Source organism: Muscardinus avellanarius (assembly GCF_963383645.1).
Source record: "Muscardinus avellanarius genome assembly, chromosome: 6".
In the NCBI taxonomy this organism is placed as follows: Eukaryota; Metazoa; Chordata; class Mammalia; order Rodentia; family Gliridae; genus Muscardinus; species Muscardinus avellanarius.
Genome location: NC_137791.1, coordinates 22,254,053 through 22,279,702, shown reverse-complemented (window position 1 = coordinate 22,279,702; position 25,650 = coordinate 22,254,053). Strand labels below are relative to the sequence as shown.

Sequence of the window (25,650 nt, the reverse complement as noted above, 5' to 3'; positions counted from 1 at the left end):
ATCAACTCAACTCTAAACAAGTTGAGTACTGACTAGGAGGCAAAAAGCTGAAGAACTAAAGTAAAAAAAATTTTCACGTGATTAGGAAAAAAAATATCCTGGAGATTTTAGGCTTATTGCATTAAGTCCTACATAATTTTTGCCTTTTCGTTTTATATTTTGTTTCTTGTCTCTGCTAGGTTTGAATAGCAAAAGAAAGTTTCTTGAAGATAAAAAAGATTTTTCTTTAGTTCGCTTTAAATAGCTAAGGCTCCTCAGAAACTTTCAATGGCCAACTCATGTTATATCTGCTTCAAAGAAAATAAGTAATTATCAATAGGTTGGCACTACTCTAACTCAAAGACTTAGTTCAGGTGTTTAGGGAGACCTTCAATACCAATCTAAGATTTGGATTGCTTTTATAAGGCAAGAATTGGCACTGAGAATATAGTTTATGTCCATCTTTTGGTTGTTTTAAATATAGTATATATGTTAATATATTACAATATGTTTAAAATTAGTTTTTTTAAATTAGTGTAGGCTTGAACTTTAATCTTTATTTGGGATTAGAAAGATCATGAATATAGAGAATGATTATGTGTAATAATAGGCAAAATATCTTATAGCTTGAATCTAGGGATAATGCATTATGTTACTTACATAAGTTCTTGAGACATGACTAGGTTTATTTCAAATCTAAATGGAAAATCACAAAGTATAATTTATAATATCATTTTCCCCGTGGAATGCATATAAGGAAGAACTAAACAAATATTTGTGAAGAAGAGCTATTTGCATATTGTTAGCATAAAATGTACAAAAGTGAGTTGAGGTATAGAAAGTTGAGCAGAGCAGTGTTGAACCATTGGGGAGTCTAAATTAGTGAAGTGGTTTCCTTGGCCTTTTAATTTCAAGAGAATAGATTAATTCATAAATCACATACATATTTATGCTTACCATATCAACAACATGAAAGGGTATTAGTTTGATGATTATCTTCATGCATTATTTGGATTAGACAAAACTCTTTACTGGATAAAGGTTTAAAAAAAATAAAGTAACAACATGGTGACAGCCAGGCATTGTGGCGCACACTTGTAATCCCAGCATTTGAGAGGCTGAGACAGGAGGATCGCGGTTCATGAACAGCCTCAGCTACTTAGGCCCTTTGCAACTCTGTGAGATGGTGTTTCAAAATAAAGAATGAAATACAGGGCTGGGGGTGTAGCTCAGAGGTAGAATGCCCCCAGGGTTCCATCCCCAGTACCACAAAACAAAACAAACAAACAAAAAAACCATGGTAACATACCGGACTACATATCTCTTAGTGATACTTTTACTACTTATTGGAATTTTGTATTGAATTTTTTTTTGAGTGCAGATTAATGGTGCTCTCTATCTCCTACAGTCAGATTGGAACCTTTCACGCCTGGTATAAAAGGCATTTTGGCTTGCTTTTGTTATGTTTGTGGTTTTAAAGGCTCCTTCAAGCCCAAGTATCTCAATTTTAATTTAGAAATGTATCTAGGTTCATTCTGATCTCTTTGTAGATTTAGTGCCTAACTCTTTACTTTGTGTGCTGCTGTGAAAAATAAAGTACAGTCATGTTTCTTGATATCCTTTTGTGGTGTATTTTGCTTTCTTAGCCTCTTAAAAAAATACCAGACTATAGATAAAGCTTAAATATTTTAAACTAAATGAAAAAGTAACCAAAAGATAGATAGTACTTTCTTTGTTCTTCATTACTACGTTTGGCTTATGACTCGTTAGGAGATATATTAAATGCTTAGGTCAATAAAAGATGGCTTTTATGATGCTTTATTTAGAATGCAAAATATTTTTAAGGTGAGGAATAGTGAAAATAAAGCAGATCCCAGTAAAGATTCTGAATTATTTACAGGCCAAGGGCTTAAAGGTGCAGCACTGCAGCACAAATATTAAATTATGAAATGGGAATTTCAGTTTGCCATAAATCTGTCTGCCATAGCAGCTTAAAATAAAATAGTTTTACCCATCTAAAGCAACATCAATTTGCCAGTCAGTGCTTCATGTATCAAAGAGCGTTCTGTGAAAATATCAATATCATTGGTTAATATAAATGAAATTAATTTTTAAAGCTGGGCTAAAGGTTGACATCTGAAAAATTGCATTACTTTGCAGAAGAGAAATTTCTGTCTTCTAGTGAAATTTCAGGTCACGGGGGCAAGTAATTTTCACAATCTTCAATGGGAGCAGTGAAATATGAACTTCATTGTCACCTAGCCCCAAAGCGATAAGATAAAATGAGCTGATACATCATTTGCTGTGGTTTTATCTTCTCCCTCGGTAATTGGAAGAGAAAACACAGGAGTATGTGTGTTTGCGTGCTCCCCTCTGGCCCCTCCCAGCTGCCCCATCATCCACACCCAGGCTAAAGCCATTTTAGCCCAATCAATACAAAGGTCACATAGCATTTTATTTATATATTTTTAATTTTTCATGCTGACGAAAACTGCCAAGTAGAACATTAGAGTAATGAATATATTTAATTGAATTTGTCACCCATGAAAATGCTAAGGAGTGTACTGTACTATATCAGCACCACTAAGCAGTAAGAAATATACTGTATCGGCGAAAAAATTAAACAGCTCAATTAATTTAAAAGGCAGTTTTCTTTAGTATTTATTTTTGTTATGCTTTGGCTGTTTTTGAAGTTTGAGGGCAGTCTAAGCATTCATGGATGTCTATTTAATAAAATCACCATCCTAAACTTTTCACTAGAGTCAGCTATTTGTCATTTTCATATTCAAAAAAATCCTTATATTTTGAGTCAACGGTATACCTTTGAAGTCTTAAAAATGAACGTCATGGCTGACAATGAAGTAAAAATTCTTAAGCCAACTAGAATCCCATATTAGCTATTAGAAAAAAATTAAATGTTATCCTAAGAATATACCTCTGAAAACTTAAGCCTGAAAGTTATATGGTTGGAAATGAAGTAAAAAATTTCATGCCAGCTAGAATTCAGTATTATTTAATACAACAAATTAAATGTTATCCTTTGATATTAAGCTTTAGAAAAAATTCTGTATAGCAAAATACAAAAACTATGTTAATAATAATGATGCAAATTTAAAATACTTGATTAAAATTACCTTAAATTTATTGTTCAAATTTTATTTATTCTAAGTAAAAGATGCTTACACATATATTTCATAGATTTGGTTTTCAGTATTGTTTCATTTTAAAGATATTTTAGATATTGTTTCCCATATCAAAATATAACTATAATTTATTAATATGTAATTGTGATCTAACTTATAATTGCATTCAGGGATTAAAGATTATATCTTTTTTCTAGACTAGTAATGGTATTTTTTAATTGATGGCACAGTTAGTATTTTGTATACTAGGGTTAAAACAATTGTCTTGATAGTTAATATATACATTTACTTTGAAATGGTTTTGTTGTGAAATTTCAAATACTATCGCTGATATATACTATCTGATTTCATTCTCATTACTGAATTCTTTGGAAGTGAATATGAAGTTGTCTGAAAGAGTAGAACTGCTTCAGAAATTGGGAAATATTTTAAATAGGATGTGCTCTGCTATTTGAAATGTTAATAATGTTATTTTAAAAGATACCTTTTCTTGATTCTTTATATGCAGATTTCCATGCAAATATTTCTTAATTTTGAGACAACCTAATGTCTTACTTTTAAGACTTTAAGACTTTTTAAGACTAAAAATCTTATGGAAGAATTTTAAACCTTTTTAAGTTTACTGAGGGTGGTTTTTTTATTTTTTGAAACAAAGCATCCTTTTTTTATGTACGTGAAACAAATATGATTTTAACCATTTTAAATCTACTTTTCAAAAATGTCAGATATTCACTAAACAGGGATATCAACTAGTTATGCAAAAAATGTTTCTGATTTTGTTCTTTCATGAGGATATAAAAACAAGAATTTTATTTGGATTACTTCAGACTTGCAAAATGATAGTTAAAGAGCATAAAAATGCTTTACTTTTAAGCTAAGAATAAATGCAACATGGTGAAGAAAATTTCTTATATATTCATAGTATACTATTTAGAAGGAAAACTGTATTTTTTGTAGAAAATAACATGCCTTTCAAAATGCGTAATGTTTAGAAAATTTTTAAGAAGATATGTTTGATTATTGAAGTGTAAGGTGTGAGATATATATATATGTGTGTGTGTGTGTGTGTGTGTATCTGTAAATTATGTATGTCTTAAAAATTCAATACTGATTTCTTTCAACTCTTAACATCCTTACCTCAACATTTAACTCACAAACCAGGTTTGTTGAGACAAATCATAAGAATATCAAAAGTTGAATTAAGTAATAAATCATAAAAATAAAACAAGGAGGTAGTAAACATTCAAAGAAAGTGGTGTGGGCTGAATCTTTCAGGCTGTTCTAGACCTGAGGTCATAACTGCAGAGCAGTGGTAATGATACGGTTTCCATAGCAACTGGTTCATCGGAGGGCTAGACCTCTGTCTAGGGTGCTGTCAGTGTACGTAGAGTTTCAGTGAACAGAAAGTCCCAAAGAAGGGTCTGCTTCTACCTAATCCAGTTTTAATTGAACTCTAGAGACTTTGAAGTGAAGCCTCATATCAGGCATATACTACTGTTCCAATAAGGAGTGAACCTCTTGCTTAGTTAGGTCTCAGCTGCTGTTCAGTACTGGCACCTTTCCTAATGAATACTTGAAAGAAATAGTATTATATCCATTTCAGGTAGTAATTCTTTAGTTAAGAGATTCTTCATTTTTGTTTTAAATCTCAACTGTCTTGATTATAACAGTAGAATTTCATTTGTTAATTTTTTTAGAAAATTAGGCTAATATTTTTGTGCAAGAATTTAATTTTTATGCTCTTGGCAATTTTAATTTTTTGTCTCTGTTTTTCTTTGAAATTTTTAATGGGCCTTCTTATGTTTAATTTAGAAAGCACACTATCTTTCAGTAAGATGTCATTTATATTAGGCTTGAAAACATACAAAGCAATGTTGTATGCTGTTTATTGATTATGTGTATTAATACCTATTTTTGTGTTACTAGAGATTGAACCCAGGGTGTTCTACCTCTGAGTTGTATCAACAGCTTATTTTTTAGTTTTTGGGTTGAAACAGGGTCTCACTAGGTTGCTGAGGGCTTCATTAAATTGCTGAGGCTGTCTATGAACCTGTGATCCTCCTATCACAGTCTCCCAATTGCAGGCATGTGCCACCATGCCCAGCTCCATCTTATTAATATTATTAAAACTTTCATGGAGATGATAAATCTCACACCAAGAAAAGTGATTGGTTTTGGCAAAAGAGGAAAATTGGATAAAGCAGGATTATGTGTGGGATTTTAAGCACTGTCTGTAATACTTTTAATTTTTAGACATATGCAATAATATGGCAAAATATTAGGATTTTATAAGATTGAGTAGAAGGGGCATTGAGCTTGTATGATTTTGTGCAGTTTAAAATATTTTTGACATTTGGTAATAAAACACTTTAAAGGAGTATGACAGTTATATTTCAAATAGATGTTTGAATAATCATCCTACTTAAAGGAATGGAATATAAGTAAAATTTTTATTAATCAAAAAACAACTTCAGTACATTAAAAAGTCTTATAACTGTATTTCAGCATGCTTATTTCTTCTCATATGTGGAGTATTCTAGAATACATTACATCTTTACTTGAATGGCCATGTCTGCAGTGTTTTCACACCAGTGTGGGATATTCCTAGCATATCATGGTTTAAAGGATCCTTTGTTATTTGTTTTCTTTTGGCTTTTCTCTTTCATCTTTATTGCAAATGAAGGGGAACAAATAGAGTTGATTAAATTTCTACTGTGTTTATTTATTTTATTTGGAAACAGGGTCTCTTAAACCAGCGCGGCTAGCTTTGAACCTGCATGATCCTCCTGTCTCTGCCTCCCAAGCGCAGGGATTACAAGCATGCGTCACCACACCCGGCCAGCAAAATTATTTTTAATGTGAAAAATATTTAAGGTTATTTATTTACATAAGGGAAAGACCCTATAAGGAAGAAGAGAACAAATAATACTTAAGAAAAAAAAAGAAGTCTTCAGAAGGCAAGAGTGAATCCAGACCACATGGAAGAGGAATGTGACTTTTTTTTATTATTTTTTTTATTGGTACATTATATTCATACAACTTATTGGGGTAAAAAACTTGTGTGTACAAACATGTACTCATCGCTGATTTAACCCCTACCCAAATCCCACCCCATTCCCTCCCCGTCCCTCCCTCCCTTGCTTGGCTTAGTGATTGACTTCGATATGTTTAAGTACATTGTGAGCTTTAGAGATTTTCCTCTTCCCCCCTCATTTCTCCTCCTTTAGGTTGTCTTGTTTGCTCCTCTTTTCTCCCTAACTCTCACATATTAGGGAAAGCATCTGATTTCTTATTTTTTGTGCCTGACTAATCTCACTTAGCATAATGTCCTCCAGTTCCATCCATTTCCCTGGAAATGACGTAATTGAGTTTTTTTTGATGGCTGAGTAAAATTCCATTGTGTACATATCCCACAGTTTTGTAATCCATTCATCTGTTGATGGACATCTTGGCTGGTTCCATAGTTTGGCTATGGTGAATTGTGCAGCTATGAACATAGATACACATGCATTAGTTTGGTAGTTTGGTTTCTTTTCTTTTGGGTAGATACCCAACAGTGGTATTGCTGGATCAAATGGTAGATTTGTTCCCATTCTTCTGAGGATTCTCCATACTGTTTTCCAAAGTGGTTGCACTAATTTTCAATCCCACCAACAATGTCTTAGAGTTCCCACTTCTCCACATCCTCGCCAGCATCTGTTGTTTGTGTTTTGAATCATGGCCATTCTAGTTGGAGTTAGGTGAAATCTCAGGGTAGTTTTGATTTGTATCTCTCTGATTGCCAGTGATGTTGAGCATTTTTTCATGCATTTATTGGCCATTTGAATTTCTTCTTTTGTGAAGTGTCTATTTAGTTCACTTGCCCATTTTGTTATTGGATGCTTTGTTTACTTAGTGTTGAGTTTCTTGAGTTCTCTGTATATTCTAGATATTAGTCCTCTATCAGTGGTGTAGGTGGCAAAAATCTTCTCCCATTCTGTTGGCTCTCGATTGAGGTTCTTGATAGTTTCCTTTGCTGAACAGAAGCTCTTCAGTTTCATGCAATCCCATGTATTGATTCTCCTTTTAATTTGTTGTGCCTTTGGGGTCTTGTTGAGGAAATGTTTGTCTGTGCCTTTGTGTTGTAGTGTTGGACCTATGCCCTCTTCAAGGAGCTTCAAGGTCTCTGGTTTAATTTCCAAGTCTTTGATCCATCGTGAGTTGACTTTTGTACAGGGTGAAAAAGTGGGATTAACATCCAATTTTCTGCATATGGTTAACCAGTTTTGCCAACACCATTTGTTGAAGAGGCTATCTTTTTTCCAGTGTATGTTTTTGGCCCCTTTGTCAAAAATCAATTGGCTGAAAGTGTGTGGACTTGTTTCTGGGTCTTCTATTCTGCTCCATTGGTCTATATATCTGTTCTTTTGCCAGTACCATGCTGTTTTTATTACAATGGCTTTGTAGTATAGTTTAAAGTCAGGTATTGTGATTCCTCCTGCGTGGTTTTTGTTGCTGAGAACTACCTTGGCTATTCTGGGCTTTTTGTTATTCCAGATAAATTTAAGGACTGATTTTTCTATGTCTGTGAGGAATGATCTTGGTAGTTTAATGGGCATTGCATTAAATCTGTAGATCACTTTTGGGAGGATGGCCATTTTAATGATATTTATTCTGCCAATCCATAAAATAAATAAATAAAATAGGTCTGGGAGTGAAGCCCAGAGGTAGAAGGGCTTCCAGGAACCCCAGTACCACCCCCCCAAAAAAAAAAATTTCTACTGTGTTAGGCTCTAGATTAACAAATATGTAATACTTTTTTAGGAATGCGACAATGTGGTATATAGAATTTAGACTAGCAAATCTGGGAGTAGGCCAGACTCTGCCACCAGCTTGCCAAAGGAGTTTGTGTTAAGTACTTATGACGCCTGGTTGGTATTTTTTCTATGAATGGATTTATTTGCCACGTTGAATTTTAAATACTATAGAACATATATTAGATTCTCTAGTATTTGATAAATCTCGGGTGACAGACGCATTTCTGAACGGCAACTAGGCAGATAATATCAAATGAACAAAAGCTTATTTCACTTGAGTAAATAGTAAGGAGTGATGTAAAAACTGTGTGAAAATCTAGAGCACGTGCCAGTTTTTACCATGTGGCACATAGATCCAGGTTTGCCAGATATGCCACGTTCCCCCAAAGATGCCAGAAAGCTTTATATTTATGTAAAGAGCCACTTTATCAGGGAATTTTGTTAAAATATCAAAATTTTAACAAAAATTGATGTATCAAATATCAAAGAATGAATTGGAGCCATATATAGAAGTTAGGCTGCCATGCTTTGATTCATTTAGTCATTTAAAAAATCTACTTTGAGCTGGGTGTGGTGGCGCACACTTGTAATCCCAGCATTGGGGAGGCTGGGACAGGAGGATCATGGTTCGTGGACAGCCTCAGCTACTTAGCGGGGCCCTTTGCAACTCAGTGAGACCCTGTTTCAAAATAAAGAATAAAAAATAGGACAGGGGCTATAGCTTGGAGGTCAAATGCCCTGGGTTCCATCCCCAGACACACACACACACAACAACAACAACAAAAACTACTTTGTGCCAGATATTTGAAGTCAGGGAAAATAGAGTATATGCAGTCTTGGCTCAAATAGAATTTTTATTAAAAAAAAAAAAACTATTAGCAGTATTATTTGCGCTGTGTTAAGCAAGTGCTTTATTACTGAGCTGCATCCCCAGCCCTCAAATAGAACCTAATATTCTAGTGCAGAAGGGGCCAGAGACAAGCAAACATGTTAAAATTTTCAATAGTGATAAATGGTATAAAGAAAATTTGCCGAGTTGAGGTGGGATGAATTTGTCCTAGAGGAAGGAAAGTTTAGATCCTTTGGATTCTCTGAGGAGGTGACATGTGAGCACACATCTCAGTGTGAGGGTGAGCTGTGTGAAGATTTAGAAGAATTTTCTCGGCAAAGAAGAAAACTTGGTGGAAAACTATCTTCAGCAGGGGTTGTTGGCACACGTCTGTAATCCCAACACTTGGGAGGCTGAGACAGGAGGATCTTAACTTTGAAGACAGCCTTCACAACATAGCAAGACTCTTAGCAACTTAGCTAGACCTTGTTTCCAATCAAAAAAGAAAAAAGCCTGGAGATGCAGCTTGGAGGTAGAACGCCCTTGAGTTCAGTCCCTGGTACCACACACACAAAAGGATAAAAATAACTCGAGTAATATTAGTATTTTTGTCTTTCTTCATTCTCATTTCTCTTGATTTCTCTCACACAGGTAATTGCCTGATAACTGAATAATAGTATTTATTTACCATTGATTTCAAAACTGAGAACATGCTTAGTTGTCCTTTGAGGGTTTTATTCTATTAAAAAAAATAAAACTTTAGAGTTGTATCCATTTCTAGCTCCTGTTGTACCATAAGTAGTTAGCTCTGTAGAAAAAACGAAACACATACTTACTGAATTAAATAGGAATTATTTTCTTCTCTCAAATAAATTGCATTTGCATTGAAGAATGCAGATCTGTGTAAAATTAGTGTTTGGAAAATGGCAGTGGCTGAAGATTAGGACAGTTGGAATGGATAGTCTCAGCAGTCATTGTCCTCTTGGTTCACACCGTCTCAAATGCTCTCTCTGTATGTTTAATGGTGGTTCTTTTAAGCAGTATTTCTTGTTCACCTTTTAAGCTCAGTTTGCCTTGTCGATTTTCATCAAATGTTTTTTGCTATCTTGATTTTTCTGTGGCTTTATCGATGCATTATGGTCTCACCTCAAAATGTACTTTGGAGTGACAGGGGCATACATGCACGCAGCGTTTGGTGGGCTTTTCCCCGGCGCTATTTAGAGTTTTTCCATTTTATTTTTTATTTTTATTTGTTATTGGTGCATTGTAATCATACATCTTAATGGGGTACAAGACGGTAGAAGCATACATGCACACCTCACTTATTTAACCCTTCGTCTTGATAGCAAATGCTTTTCATTTTCTTTACAAAGAAACGCTGAATCTGGTTTCCTTTAACACACTCATAATTAGGCTTTTGAAATGATCTTTTTGAAAAACAGAACCTGAATAACAAGGCAGCAAAGTGCTCAGGAGCAAACCAGGGTTGCTTTGAATTGGCAGCACATGTTAAGCTATCCTGTCTGTCACTGGGCCGAGAACTGTAGCAGGTTACTCTGACAAGCATCCTCTCCATAGAGCGATTGTGCTGAGTTCCCTTGCAGGTTTATACTTCCAGCTGTCTCTGTGTTTTCTAAACAAATTACCTTACTAGTGACCTTGAAAGCATAATTATTTTTTAAGTTATGAACTTACATGTGCTTTTTAAAATATACAAAGAGTACTGTTGGGAGGTTGCAATAGGAGGATCACAGGTTCTTGGCCAGCCTCTGCAACTTAGTGAGGCTTTCTGCAATTTAGTGAGACCCTGTTTCAAAACAAAAAATAAAATAGGGCTGAGGAGTAGCTCAGAGGTAGAATACCCCTGGGTTTGATCCCCAGTAACATACACAAATACACACACACACACACACACACACACACACACGTGTGCACGGGAACTTGGGCAAATTATAATCATGTGAAACATTTCTATATGCAGTGGGTGAGCATGAGGACATTCTTTTGAAGTCTTTGTTTTGGGTTTTTTTGTTTGTTTGTTGTGGTACTGGGGGTGGAACCCAGAGGCTTTCTACCTCTGGGCTATACTCCCTGCCCTATTTTATATTTTATTTGGACACAGGGTCTCACTAAGTTGCTGAGAGCCTCACTAAATAGCTGAGGCTGGCTTTGAACCTGTGTGATCCTCCTGTCTCAGCCTCCCAAGTGCAGGGATTACAAGCGTGCGCCACCACACCCGGCTGAAGTGTTTGCTTTTTTTAAGGTGTTATCTAAAATTTTACTTTCCATGTCTGACTTAAAAAATGTATATGTATAAAATGCAATAGATATTTTCTTAGAAGTAATATACTACAATCTTATTTTTAATATTATTTATATATTTCCTTAGAAACAACAGAGTATATAATTATTAATATATATTTATGTTATTTAAATATATTTATAATTAGGTGTTTTACAATTTTACTTCTTCCTAAAAATTACAACACATTTTTCTAGTATCTTACCAAATTATTTCAATAATTATTAAATTATATTTCTTAGAGGTGTTTTTCTTAATAGAGTCTTTTCTCTTTTGATTGAGGGAAAGACACAGGCATCTCACATTGTTGCTGACCTGGGTTCTTCTTTTCCTCACTAGATCCTGGCATACACAGAAGGGCTGCACGGGAAATGGCTGTTCACAGAGATCCGGTCCATCTTTTCTCGTCGTTATCTTTTGCAAAATACAGCCCTGGAAATCTTTATGGCAAACAGAGGTAATATATTGCAGAGTACATTGTTGAAATATACTTCCATCTCTTAAGATTTCATTTTTTAACATAACATATTGTTTCTATGTAAATTGGATTTTGTTTTCTACCCTGTACCCTTCTCATGTTTTGTCATGGTTTGTTTGTTTGTTACCATCCTTGGTTATTTGTAGAATCATTTGTGGTTCTTTTCCTTTTCTGGCCATGTCACAAATTAACACATGGCTTTGTAAATATGGGGAATCGTCAACAATTTATTAAGTTGTGGGGCTTTGACATCATCAGCGTTGCATCCGTGCTTAAGCTCCTTCTGGCAGATGGCTGCAGTTGGGGATCAGATGACTCATACATTGATTTTGACATTTGTTTAATCTGTTGCTCTTTACAAAGGGACCATCAAAAACTTGTCCTGCGATGTTGTGGTCACTTTGTATTATATCATTCTTGAAAGTTGAGCTGCGATTCTGTTTGCAGGTTTAGCATGAAACTTGGTGAAATCCATTAAGACAAGAGGGAGAGACAAGTTTAACTTGAAAGAATTGAAAGAAAGGCATCATTGGGTATTAGTGGAAGCATACAAAGGGAAATATGTAAAACCTAGTGATTTATTATATGTACTCCTTGTATATATTTGCTTTTTCTATAATCTATAATTGTTATTTAAAAAGCCTCCACATAATAGCATATATCCCACACACACTGTATGAATGTTTTCCTGTGTAATCTCCCCACATCACAAACACTTAAAAAATAATTTTAAAAAACACCTCACAAAAAAGTTTACATTATTCTTCTCAGCAAATAACCAAGGGGCTGTGTCACACGTTAGTCCAGCCTGCATTCTTGCCTTCTCAAAGGAGCTTCACCCATACGGTATTTAGCACATCCTCCTCCTCATTGGTTCTGGCTGCCTTGGTGTGGATGCCTTCCTGTTGCCTCTCCCTCATGGCCTTGGTCCTCTTCCACACCTACGATGGATTGTTCTTCATTTCCCGCTCTATTCAATAGATAGTGAATTATGTAAGGAAGAGTTTTATTTAAATGGTATATGAACATGACATTACTAAATATTTTGTAGGTACATGGTGAATGGCCAGTGTTTAAAAGCTGCAGCAATATAGTTTTTTCTTTTCTGACCTTAAGTGTTTTTTTTAGGCTAGGTAGAGAAGGTCCACCTTCTCCATGAACACTTATGGCATATACGTGGTCCTGTTATTGTTAATACAAAACGAAAATTACAAGACTGATGAAGTTAATATTTTCTAACTTATTCATGTTTTTATGACTTTTTAAATTTTTTAAGGTGGGTAAAATTTTACAGATGACTCTCATAAATTTACATTTATATATCACTTATATGTTGATAGATTCTTCTTGATATGCTCATATATGTATAATTATTGAAATAGAAATGATTATAGAGGAAAATTTTTTCTTTTAGGACACAAATTGTTCTGAAGTATATGAATTTATGAAGTATACAGATATTATAAAGAGAATTGTTTTTAAACTTCCCTCGAAAGAAATAATTGATAGTTTCATAGCTATATCTGAGCTTTTAGTTAGATACTTTATATATTTAATTATATTTTTATAGTTCTTTCTAGAAATTCATAGAAATATATTTGACTTAATTGAAGCTAGGTAATCTCCTTTTCATGTTACACTAATGCAACAACAGTCATTAGAATTCCTAAAAGGAGTTTATAAGTAAATATTATTGCTAGAATATTAATATTAAAACTTAATTTACATGCTAATAAAAAGAACACAATTAAGAATTTTATTTAACAGATATTGAATTAAACTAAGAGTAAATATTTTATTAGCTCAAGAGGTCAGTTTTCCAAAATGGACATCATATTACATTCTGATTTTTTAAAATATTATTTGTCATAGTTGCTGTGATGTTCAACTTCCCAGACCCTGCAACAGTGAAGAAAGTGGTTAACTATCTACCTCGTGTTGGTGTTGGAACCAGTTTTGGATTACCTCAAACTAGGTATTGTTTTTCTTTTAAAGTTACTATATTTTTAATTGACATATATCATGTTATTAATATTTGTGTGTATGATTAGATATGTTTTTACTCATCAGAAAATACATATTTGCTTTTTGTTCTGTGTTCTGTCACTAAATAATGAGTGTATTACACTTGCATCATAGGGACCAAAATGAAATAGGGAACTGATTCTAAGCATCAGGTCAGAGGGGGTTGGAAATCATATGATCACTTTAGAAAACTCTGTAAATACTGAGTAAAGCTGAACATATGCATGGCCTGTCACCTCACATTTTTTTCCTACAAATAGCTCTGATAAAAACACATACATAAATTTGCTGAAAAATTGTACAATAATATTCAAATTTGCATTTTTCATGATGGCATCAAAGTAGAAACAGCCAAAAATATGAAATGCTAATAAAGATATGTAGCTTAAAAATGTTAGAACCATAGTAGAAGAAACACAAATTAGTGTAGTTACTCGGGAAAACAATTTTCCTGTTTTCTTATAAAAATAAATATATGCTTACAGTATATTCTATCAATTATACTCCTAGGCATTTACCAATAGTAATAAAAATATTTACATGCATTTACTTTTTCTTTTTTTTTTTTTTTTTTTTGGTGGCACTGTGGGTGGAACCCAGAGGCTTTCTACCTCTGGGCTTTACTCCCAGACCTATTTTATATTTTATTTGGAAACAGGGTCTCACTAAGTTGCTGAGAGCCTCACTAAGTAGCTGAGGCTGCCTTCGAACCTGCGCAATCCTCCTGTCTCAGCCTCCCAAGCGCGGGGATTACAAGCGTGCGCCACCACGCCTGGCTACATGCATCTACTTTTAAGCAAATACTAATAGCAGTGTTATTTCCGTCCCAAACTGGAAACATTTCTGATGTCCATCAACTATGAATGGATAAACAAATTATAGGACATCATCCATTCAATGGAACAGTCATCATTAATAAAAGGAATTAACTTCAGATCTGGGGACATCTCTAAAGTGCTGGTCTAAGTGAAAGACGTTAGGCATCGTGGGTTTCATAGAGCATAGCCATGGGTTACGTTTCTGTTAAATTATTGAAAAAGCAAAACTTGCTAGTGACAAAAAGCAGATCATTGTTTGCCCAGGAGCAAGAGTTGGGCAAAGGAATTAATTACACAGGGATCTGAAAAAAGTTCTTCTAGTGTGTATTGATTGCAGTGGTGATCACAGAAATGTATATATTCAAAACTGATCAAATTGTACACTTGAGTTTGGTAAGTGTTATTGTATTGAGTTATGTAACTATTCAGGCCATTGATTATTAAGATCTTAATTTAAGATATTTTAAAAAGCTATTACAAATATGTTTATACTAATTTTAATGTGTACTACTGCTTAATAATATGATTACTCAGATAAAAGTCATCTATTTTTCTATCCTAAATGATTAAGTTGTGCTTTATTATAGCATATTGTAATTTTTTAAAATCTATATATGAAGGATTTTTCATATTTAATTGAAGTGTCTACCTGTAACCACTGATATAGCAGAGTTCAGGTGTTCATTTTATATATGCATATAGACTTATTAACTAGTATTTGCATTGTTCAAAGTAGACTGTTAACTACCTGAGAGCAATGTCAGCCATAGCACCTCTCATGGCACAAGAAATTGGGAGTTAAGGGATGCATCTCATTGTGGTGTGCCAGTCAATTGGCTCTATTTAAATTAGCACAACACTAATTATTTCCTTTTGTAGTAGGTATTGATTCACCATCAATACAATTTAGTTAACTAAGAACTAGGAAAAGTGTGAACACTGGGATTTTTCTATTGATTTAAACGTGTTAGTGGTAGAAACTTAGTTTTACTTTTAGCATGCTGAATTTTGTATTTATTCAAGCTGTTTTTGATTAGTTATTCAAATTATTAAAGTAATATACCAAATGCAGCTGAAATTATATGTACAATCTGGGCGTGTTGGCACATGCTTTTAATCCGGTACTTGGGAGGCTGAGACAGTAGGGTTGTAGGTTCGAGACCAGCCTCAGCAACTTAGTGAAGCCTTCTGCAAATTATGAGCTCCTGTTTCAAAACATAAAATAAAATAGGGCTGGGGGTATAGTTTAGAGGTAGAATGCCTCTGAGTTCAATCCCCAGTGACACACACACACACACACACACACACACACACACACACACGAATTGGTATGCAGAAACAACAGGCCTGATGTCAGCAGGAGCTATAGTCGGCCTGGGCTGGAGGGTTTTCCAAGATGAATCACTCACATGTTCCTTACAGAAGGCCCCAGGTCCCTGCCAGCCCAGTCTCTTCACCTGTTTCCTGAATATCCATATGGCATGGGTGCTGACTTCCTGCATGGCAAATGAATCTAGAGACAGCCTCTTCAACAAATAGTGTTGGGATAACTGGTAATTCATTTGTAAACGAATGGAATTAAACCCAACCTCTCACCCTGCACAAGTGTCAACTCAGGATGGATCACAGACCCAGAAATTAGACCAGAAACTTTGCAATTATTAGAAGAGGGCAAAGGACCAGCACTCCAACATATACATACTGGTAGAAGTTTCCTCAAGAAGATCCCAAAGCTCAAGGAATTAAAACAGGAATTAATAAATGGGATGTCATAAAATTAAAAATCTGTGCAACACAAGAAAACGTTGAGTATAAAGAGACAGCCTACAGAATGGAAGATCTTTGCCAGCTACTCCTCTGATAAAGAACTGTTATCTAGAATATACAGAAGTTAAAAAGACTTAACAGTATGAAAATAAATAACCCAATTAAAAAATTGACAATTGAACTGAATTGAATTTTTTCTTCTCAAAAGAAGAAATACAACTGGCCAGTAAATATATGAAAAATATTCGGCATCATTTACCAGTCAGCGAGCTGCCAATCAAAACTACACTGAGATTCTATCTAACTGCAGTTAGAATGACAATAAAGAGCATAAACAGTAGTAAATACTGGTGAAGATGTGGGGAAATAGGAACTCTCACATAGTGTTGGTGGGACTGCAAAGGAGTACAGCTGCTGTGGAGAGCCATGTAGAGAATTCTCAGAAGATTAGGAATGAAACTACCCTGTGACCCAGAGATACCTCTTCTGGGCATCTTTCCAAAGGAATTGAAGTCAAAGTATCATAGCAATACATGCATATTCATGTTTTTTATAGAAGCACAACTCACAATAGCCAAAATATGGAACCAGCCTAGGTGTCCATCAACAGATGGATGGATCACAAAACTGTGGGATATATACACAATGGAATTTTGCTCAGCCAGAAAGAAGAAAACATATGTCATTTGCACGAAAATGGGTGAAATTTAAGAATATCATTCCAAGTGAGATTAGCCAGTCTCAAAAAATGATAGTCATATGTTTTTATTTTATTTTATTTTTGTATGTGGAAGCTAGCTAGAAATTGGAGAACAAGGGTAACCTCAGATAGAAGCAGAGACTCTAGTGGACTGATGAAGGAGGTATAGAAGAGGGGGGAAGGGCACAGAATGTGAAGAAGGTAACAGTTTAATGCTGTGTATGTATGTAGATGAAGTTACCGATGCCAATGACATGTGTGAGCAAAGGGGTCAAGGGGGCAGGACCCAGAGGGAGCTGCTTCAGGAGTTGTGTGCATGCATATTCCTATCGGTCTCTGCTCAATATGATGATAATTATGATGCACCAATAAAAGTACAAAAGAGAGAGAGGGAAGGAGGTAGGAAGAAAGGGAAGAAAGGGAAGAAAGGAGGGACCAAAGAAGGAAAGAAATGAAGCAGAAGCTCTGATGTGTTTTGGTGACCTACCTTGATAGTTAACACCGCCATGTTGTATTACAAGTGAGTCGCTAAATACAGTCTGAGATCTAGGAGAGGGGAATGATTTCAAAACTACCACAGGTCATAACTTCTATACAAACTGACCAAGTAAAGTGGCCCTCTGGATTTTAAGCACTGTGAGGCCCTGGTTTTAATCCTCAGCACTGCAAACAGTCAATAAATAATTAATCTGATTTGGGACAGAGCAGTTTAGAACAGCATAGTTGGCTTCTTTATCTTAATTTAAAAGAAAACTTTTCCTACCAGTTATCTCTATTTTGTAAATGTGTTGTCCAAAACCTAGTACGTATTCTATATGGGAACTCTGTAGAGTTTCCTAAAGTTAATGAAAGCTAAAAGTTGTAACTTATTGTAAATCATTTAAATAGGCCCTTAGCACTTACACTGTGTTAGGTACTCAGCAGTATACAATACCCAGAAATTTCTACATGTTTATACATGTTTAAACAAACATTAACTACTAATAACATTGTGAAATGATGCTCAAAATGGACATTTTAAATACAATAAGATAGCCGGGTGTGGTGGCGCATGCTTGTAATCCCTGCTCTTGGGAGGCAGAGACAGGAGGATCACGCAGGTTCAAAGCCAGCCGCGCATGCTGGCTTAGGAGACCCTGTTTCCAAAAATAAAAAAAGTATAAAATAGGTCTGGGAGTGTAGCCCGGAGGTAGAAAGTTCCTGGGTTCTTCCCCCAGTACCACACACAAAAAATGTATCATGGTCATACTTCACACCTAGAAAAATCAGTCCTAAAATTCATATGGAACAACAAAAGATTCAGAATAGCCAAATAGTTCTCAGCAATAAGAACCATGCAGGAGGCATCACAATACCTCAATTCAAACTATTCTACAGAGCCATACTAATAAAAATAGCATGATATGGCCAAAAAATAGACAGATCAATGGAACAGAATAGAAGATTCAGACACAAATCCACACACTTACAGCCAATTGATTTTTGACAAAAGGGCCATACACTAGGAGGAAAAATTTAAAAAAAACCCTTTGGTTATCCATATGTAGGAAAATGGAAATAAATTTCTCCTTCTTACCCTGCACAAGAGTCAATTCAAAATGGATCTAAGATGCAGAAATTAGATCACTTTGCAGTTACTAGTAAAGGGCATAGGACCAACATTCTAACATATAGGCACAGGTAAAGACGTCAGGAAGACCCCAAAGGCAGAAGAAATGAAAACAAGGATTAACATGTGGAATTGCATTAAACTGAAGAGCTTCTGTGCAGCAAAGGAAACTATCAAGAACCTCAAGAAATAGCCAAGAGAATAGGAAGAGATCTTTGCCAACTGTTCCTTTGATTGAGGAGTTATATCTAGAACATACAAAGAACTCAAGAAACTTATCCTCCCAAAAAATAACCCAATCAGAATGGGCAAGTGAAATAAATAGACACTTCACAAAAGAAGAAATACAAATGTCAAATAAATTCATGAAGTAAAGGTTCAGTATTAAGCTAGGCATAGTGGTGCACTCTTGTAATCCCAGCGTTTGGGAGGCTGAGATAGGAGGATCCCGGTTCATGGACAGCCTCAGCTACTTAGGCCCTTTGCAACTCAGTGAGACCCTGCTTCAAAATAAAGAATAAAAAATAGGGCTGGAGCCAGGCGTGGTGGCGCAGGCTTGTAATCCCTGCTCTTGGGAGGCTGAGACAGGAGGATCGCATAGGTTTGAAGCCAGCCTCAGCTACTTAGTGAGGCTGTCAGCAACTTAGTGAGACCCTGTTTCCAAATAAAATAGAAAATAGGTCTGGGAGCATAGCCTGGAGGTAGAATGCCTCTGGGTTCCACCCCCAGTACCACACACACACAAAAAAGGTTCAATATTATTAGCAATCAGAGAGATACAGAGCAAAACTGCTCTGAGATCTTACTAACTCAGGAGGAGACACTCTTCAGTGGACATGATGCACATACATGAATTAGTCAGTGCCGGCCACGGTGTCCTGCGTGGGAGGGGAGGGAGTGGGATCTGGGGAAGGCTCACCAGTCACCATGTACATGTAGCCTCTGTCACTCTGAACTTCATCATGATGTTTTATTACAATACAACAATAAAAAGTTAATAACATAAGAAGAAAAGAATGCCCCTGTCAGTCTTCAGCACCAAATTAAAAAAAAAAAAAAATCATTGAAACCAGGTATGGTGGTACATACCTGTAATTCCAGTGCTTGGGAGACTGAGACAAGATGATTGCAGATTTGAGGCCAGTCTCAGCAACTTAGTGAAATCCTGTTTCACAATTAAAAATAAAGAGGTTGGGGGTATAGCTCGAAGAGACGGTGTCTCTGGGCTTGATCCCTAGTCCCAATAACGAAATAGATAAATCATTAAGTTGTACACTTACAATGGATACATTTTGTGGTGTGTAAATTATACTTCAATAAAGCTTTCAAAGAAATAGTTGCTTTGTCCTTTGTGCTGAGACCACCAGTGACAGCATACATCTCTGAGACTCTCCAACGTGTGAGCCATCCTGCCACCTGTTCCCATGGCGCATCATAGCGGCCAGTTATATCCATCAGCATTTTTCTTGCACTAGCTTGGCCTTCTAATGAGCTGTATTAAAAACATTTCAGTAGTTTCTTCTACCTTTACCACATCCTACAAATAGACACATAAATAGTTTAGAATTCTCTTTCTCCTTGCTCCAAAGGGTATGCAAATAAAATATTTAAATTACTAATGTACAAATGTTTTACCTTTAAAAGATGACTGTTAAAGTCAATAGACAAGTGAATACAACTTTATATGCATTTCATAGCTACTATGATTTCTTCATTTCGAATCAGTAAACCAGTGAATTACTAATCATCTGACTATTAATCAACTTTTATGGGAACCAGATATGATAATGGAATTGTAATGACAGCTTACCTGAAAGAACTGAACATGTGTGATAGACCTGTGGCTACTCTGTATCATTTGTTAACCATTAATTGTAGATTGAACTATCTCTGCTGTTCATTAGTCTTAACATGACTAGAACTTTTCAGAATTATAGGTTTCATTATGAATGAATAAGCACAGGTAGTTCATGACTTAGAATCGTAGCACAATTAAGCTTATGTTGATCTTACCGTGAAATCTTTTCTTGCAGGCGTATTTCCTTAGCTAGTCCACGTCAACTTTTTAAAGCTTCTAACATGACCCAGCGATGGCAACACAGAGAGGTTTCAAATTTTGAGTACTTGATGTTTCTCAACACAATAGCAGGTAATCTAAGTTCTCACATTGAAGTATTTCAGATAATTAATTGTGAAATGGCTAGGTTATTTTAGGTACTGGAATATGTAGCTTGTTTTATTACCATTATTACTGTTAGAATATCATATAAAAGTAAGTTGATAGTTTCCTATTGTATATAAGCATTTAGCTACTTAAGAGAAATTTAAAATGAATATTAAAACTTTTTCTGCTGGGCGTGGTAGTGCATGCTTGTAATCCCAGTACTTGGGAAGCAGAGACAGTAGGATCAGAGATCTGAAGTCAGCCTCAGAGTTGTGTACAGATCTCTGATTTACTCTCTATGCAGAAGAGATCCAGTGTCCCGTGTCAGTACAGCCCTTAGCAACTCAGTGAAACTCTGTTTTTAAATGTAAAATAAAAAGTAAAATAGTGTTGGGGGTGTAGCTCAAAGGTAGAATGCCCCTGGGTTCAATCTCCAGCACAGCACCCTCACTGGAAAAAAAAACAAAACACCTTTTTCCAAAAACAAGAAAATGAGTATTTACAGTTATTTAATATAGTAAGTGGGATCATTATGGGATAGTAGGAATGAATAACAGTATAAAAAATTAAAGGCAGGCATGGTGATACATGCCTGTAATTCCAGTTCTTGGGAGGCTGAGACAGGAGAATCACAGGTTTGAAGCCTGCCTTTGCAATTTAGTGATACCCTCAGCAATTTAGTAAGTTCCTGTTTCAAAATAAAAAAGAGAACTGGGGTTTTTTTTAAAGAAGTTTTGTGTCATATAGGCAAAACAAGGTATTTAAAACTTAGAGACAGGACACTGGATTTCATCTGCATAGAGAGGAAATCAGAGAGAAAGGCGATCGTCAGAGTAGATAATACAGAAAGCAGTGAGGTAAAGTAAGAGACACTCCATATCAGAAAAGAAAGAAAGGGGGAAAGAAGAAGAAAAAGGAGAAGTTAGAAGAGAAAAGAATGAGTGACCTAAACATGAGATTAGTAGAAGGAGCACTGAGGTAAATCAGATGTCTTGAGAGCCAAAGGGAGAAAGAGAGGAAGACACTTGTCACCTATGACAGATGTTACAGAAAGGAAAAATTAAGAATGAGTACACCCTTGGGTTTGACATTGGGGAATTACTATTTACTTCATAGCAGTTCATTTCAAAGCAAAAAAAAAAAAAAAAAAAAAAAGAAGGGCTGCCTAGGTGGTGGTTAAATGGGAACTTGAGATGTAGATTAAAGTTCTCGTAATTGTAACAGGAAAGAGAGGATGGGTTAAGGGAGAGAGGAGAAACACAGAGAAGAAAGACAGAAGGGCGAAGAATAGCAGGCCAAGTTCTGAGGGACACAGATCGAGGAGCGCAGGTCAAGGATTACTCCTAGCAAAGAAGAAAGATCATGCTGGTGGCGTGGGTACGGGTAAAGGGAATATGACGAAGAGCTAGAGGTTTCAGGGCTCACGTCGAAAGGCCTAAATTGTATCAGTCAAAGAGAAGTGACCTCACAGCTGGGAAAGCAAAAAAGACAGTGTGGATGGATAGTCGTGCTGACTACTGGAAATCACCGGCGGAAGTGGTGTTTAAGTAGTAATGTCAGACAGAAAACTCAGGAAACAAGTTCAGTGGACATACTTTGCACATAGTAAATTTGATAACCCAAATTAGTTTAGTGTGTAGTAATGATTATAAAGCAGCATTTATGAAATGGTCATCACTCTCAAATAGCTTCCATCTACCCATAGTCTTTAAATCTTTACCCTGTATATTCTTTTTTAAAAAGTAGAATAATGCTGGGCGTGGTGGCGCAAGCTTGTAATCCCAGCATTTGGGAGGCTGAGACAGGAGGACCCGGGTTCGAGGACAGCCTCAGCTATCTAGTGAGGCTCTCTGCAACTCAATGAGACCATTTCAAAATAAAGAATAAAAAATAGGGCTGGGAGTGTAGCTTGGAAATAGAATGCCCCTGGGTTCCATCCCTAGTACCAGGAAAAAAAGTAGAATAATTTGTTTTTGATTTTTTTTATGGCAATTAGATTATGGGGATTTTTTTTACACCTATTTATGTCTGTGCCACATACATGTTCTTACGGTAACAGGACACATTTGGCAGTCAGTAGGCATTCCGTGGCCAGGTGCTGAATTTAACTTAAAGTCTAACCACACTGACCTAGAACATGCTCTCTTTTTAAAGATATAATAAACTTTTGATTATTTCAGATTATTTAAGCAGATAGGACAAGATGAGAATTTTAGTGTTGACTAACATCTAACTCAGAGAAGGAAGTGGAAGAGATCAAAAAGAATTCTTTTTTCTCTAAGTTCGGTTATTTTTCCTGGGAGAAAATGAAACTTACTGACAGAAATATGTAATGACATAACTACCTTGTAGTGACAAATTGTCCTTGTTATTCATGTTTTCTAAGGCTGTTTTCAGGTCAAAGAAGCCATTGTTACCCTAAGCATACCTAATTCATACCAAGATGAATTAGGGTAAAACAACGTCATCAGACCTTATAAAAGGCTTAGATATCAAGAGTCTATGTAGGGAGGTACTTTATTATTCAGCTTCATATTGATAGGACTTCATTATGTGCTTGAGAAAGAAAAGGAATGGGAATACACGGTGAGAAAGAGATTCAAATATTGACATTGTGTGCCTTTACTCAAGCCATAGATAATCTCTTAACGTTAAATTTCCCCCAAGTTAAGTAGAAGACTGGTGAATAGTGGAGCTGGGATTCAAATGCCTGTAAGAAATGACCACCTCCACCATGCTGCCTACCCAGAGTGGTGATATCCAGAACGCTGGTGCAGAGGGGCGACCTCGTCCTTGGTTTGCACTGGCAGTACACCTCAGTGTGCCCCTGGGCGTCATTAGTTTAGGGGTAAAGCACGGACAGCATGTGAGTGTGGGGAGAAGGAACACGGGTAATGTCGGGTGTTATTTTCAGAGGATCATAGAATTTGAAGTCTGCCAGAGAAATTTCAGCGTTAGTACAACTCTCCCATTTTACGTATGGCTACTCAATGTCCACAGGGGTTAAGGCACTTAAAATTGGCTGGTTGGTTAACTAGTGTCAGAAAAACTATGCTTTGAAAAACGTCATGATAATTATAATTTGGGAGTGGGGGGTAACTGGGTTTGAACCCAGGGGCGTCCTACCTCTGAGCTGTATTACCAGCCCTTCTAATTTTACTTTTTGTGTACTGAGATTATGGGGTTGGCCTGGATGAAATGCTTTTTAATGTCTTAATAAAGAGTATTTTGAGGAAAGGCTGAATGAGTGATGTGTGCATGTCTGCCTCTACCATCTTGTACCCCATTAAGATGTATGATTACAATGCACCAATAAAAAGGTTTTTTTTCTTTCTTTCTTTCTTTTTTTTTTTTTTAGTGGTACTGGGGATGGAACCCTTCTACCTCGAGGCCATACTTTCAGACCCATTTTATATTTTATTTGGAAACAGGGTCTCTTAAGCCAGCTAAGGCTGGCTTCGAACCAGCACGATCCTCCTGTCTCCGCCTCCCAAGCATGGGGATTACAAGCATGCGCTACCATGCCCGGCTAAAAAAATTTTTTTAAAAGAGTATTTTGGGAATGGAACTTTAGCAAAATGGTAAAATATGTACTTAGTATGCATGAGGGTCTAGGTTCAATCCCTAGCACCTCTTCCTACTCCCAAGAAAGAACATTTTATTTAGAGCAGACATTTAAATAACAAAAATCAATCAAGTGCAGTTTCAAAGAGCATGGACTTTAGGACCAGAGCATATGGCTTTAAATATGGTTTGACTGTCACCAGTCATGTGATTTGGTGCAAGCGACCTGTTGTGTGCTTCAGTTGTTCATCAATAAAATAGGCATGCTACTAATTTCGTGGGGTCATCATGCAGTTTAAATGAGATAATGTATGGATCGCACTGGAACATCATCTAGCACTCAACATTTGTTAGTTGTCCGGCACTAGAGTTTTAGCTCAGTGGTAAAGTCCTTGCCATGTACACGGACGAGCTGGGTTTGATCCCATATACCACCCCTCCACGAAAACTTGCTCTTCTTATTTTTAGTGTATTGTATTTCTGAATGTCTCTAATTTATTTTTATTATAAATTATGATGAAAATATAGATTTTTGTGGTATTGGGTACTGGAATTACAGGTGCATGCCTCAACATGTGGCTAAAAGTGACTGTTTTCTCTTTTTCTTTCCCTCACCAGGACGGGGTTACAATGACTTAAACCAGTATCCTGTGTTCCCCTGGGTCATCACTAATTATGAGTCAGAAGAATTGGATCTTACCTTGCCAAGCAACTTCAGAGATTTGTCCAAGGTAATTTCTGAGTAATCATTTGAATATAATTGTCTTGCATGTAAAAATAAATTTGATTATCTTTAGTTATTTTCATTTAACTTTTAAGTCTTTTAAAACATCACTGTACATTAACATTGAAAACTTTAACATGTATGGTAAACTGTTCTTCTTTAAGTTCAATTTTGAATTATGTAATTCCCACGCTTAAACCCTTCTTCACTTACTGCTGAACACACAGTGAATCTTTCTCAATTCAGACCTTGAGTTTTCTGTCTTAATGTTTTATCTCTTCACTTTGCAAGTGACTGACCCTCACCCTTGAGTTCACCTCCACAAGGAGACTTGACTGACCACCTCCCTGCCCCGAGGCTCCACTGTGTTTCTTTCATGGCCCCTGCCATATCTTAGATTTTACATGTTCTTCTTTTCTCTCTCACTAAGCTCCTTAATGATAGAATTCTTGCCCATCCTTATTTCTCCATTGCCTAATAATGTGCTACTACTCAATAAATGTGTTAAAAGTTCTCAGCATGCCAGATTTCTTCCTTTTAGTACGGGCTTCTTCCACCAATTAATATAGTTCTTTCTCTTAACTTTTCTAGATCTGTCTTATGCAGAGTGAAGTATATTTATATAAAGCAGTACTGAGTGCCCAATTATAACTGAAGTGGGAGGCTCTCAGTGGTCGTCAGTGTCAGTCAGAGACTGAGTCTCTGAATGGAGTCCAGGGACTCCCATTTTTCTAATCTCAGAAAGAGGACCT

At 36.0% G+C, this 25,650-nt stretch overlaps 1 protein-coding gene across 3 annotated transcripts in view; it reads left to right on the top strand.

Annotated features, from left to right (window-relative positions):
- LRBA (LPS responsive beige-like anchor protein) overlaps positions 1-25,650 on the top strand; it is a gene marked incomplete at both ends in the record, with an annotated part of 652,640 nt that overhangs the window by 438,631 nt on the left and 188,359 nt on the right. For all 3 annotated transcript variants that reach the window (XM_080697476.1, XM_080697475.1, XM_080697477.1), the window contains 4 exons: positions 11,389-11,506; positions 13,400-13,502; positions 20,480-20,595; positions 24,793-24,905. In XM_080697476.1, coding sequence (XP_080553602.1) covers positions 11,389-11,506; positions 13,400-13,502; positions 20,480-20,595; positions 24,793-24,905 — 450 coding nt within the window. The remainder of the gene's footprint in view (positions 1-11,388; positions 11,507-13,399; positions 13,503-20,479; positions 20,596-24,792; positions 24,906-25,650) is intronic.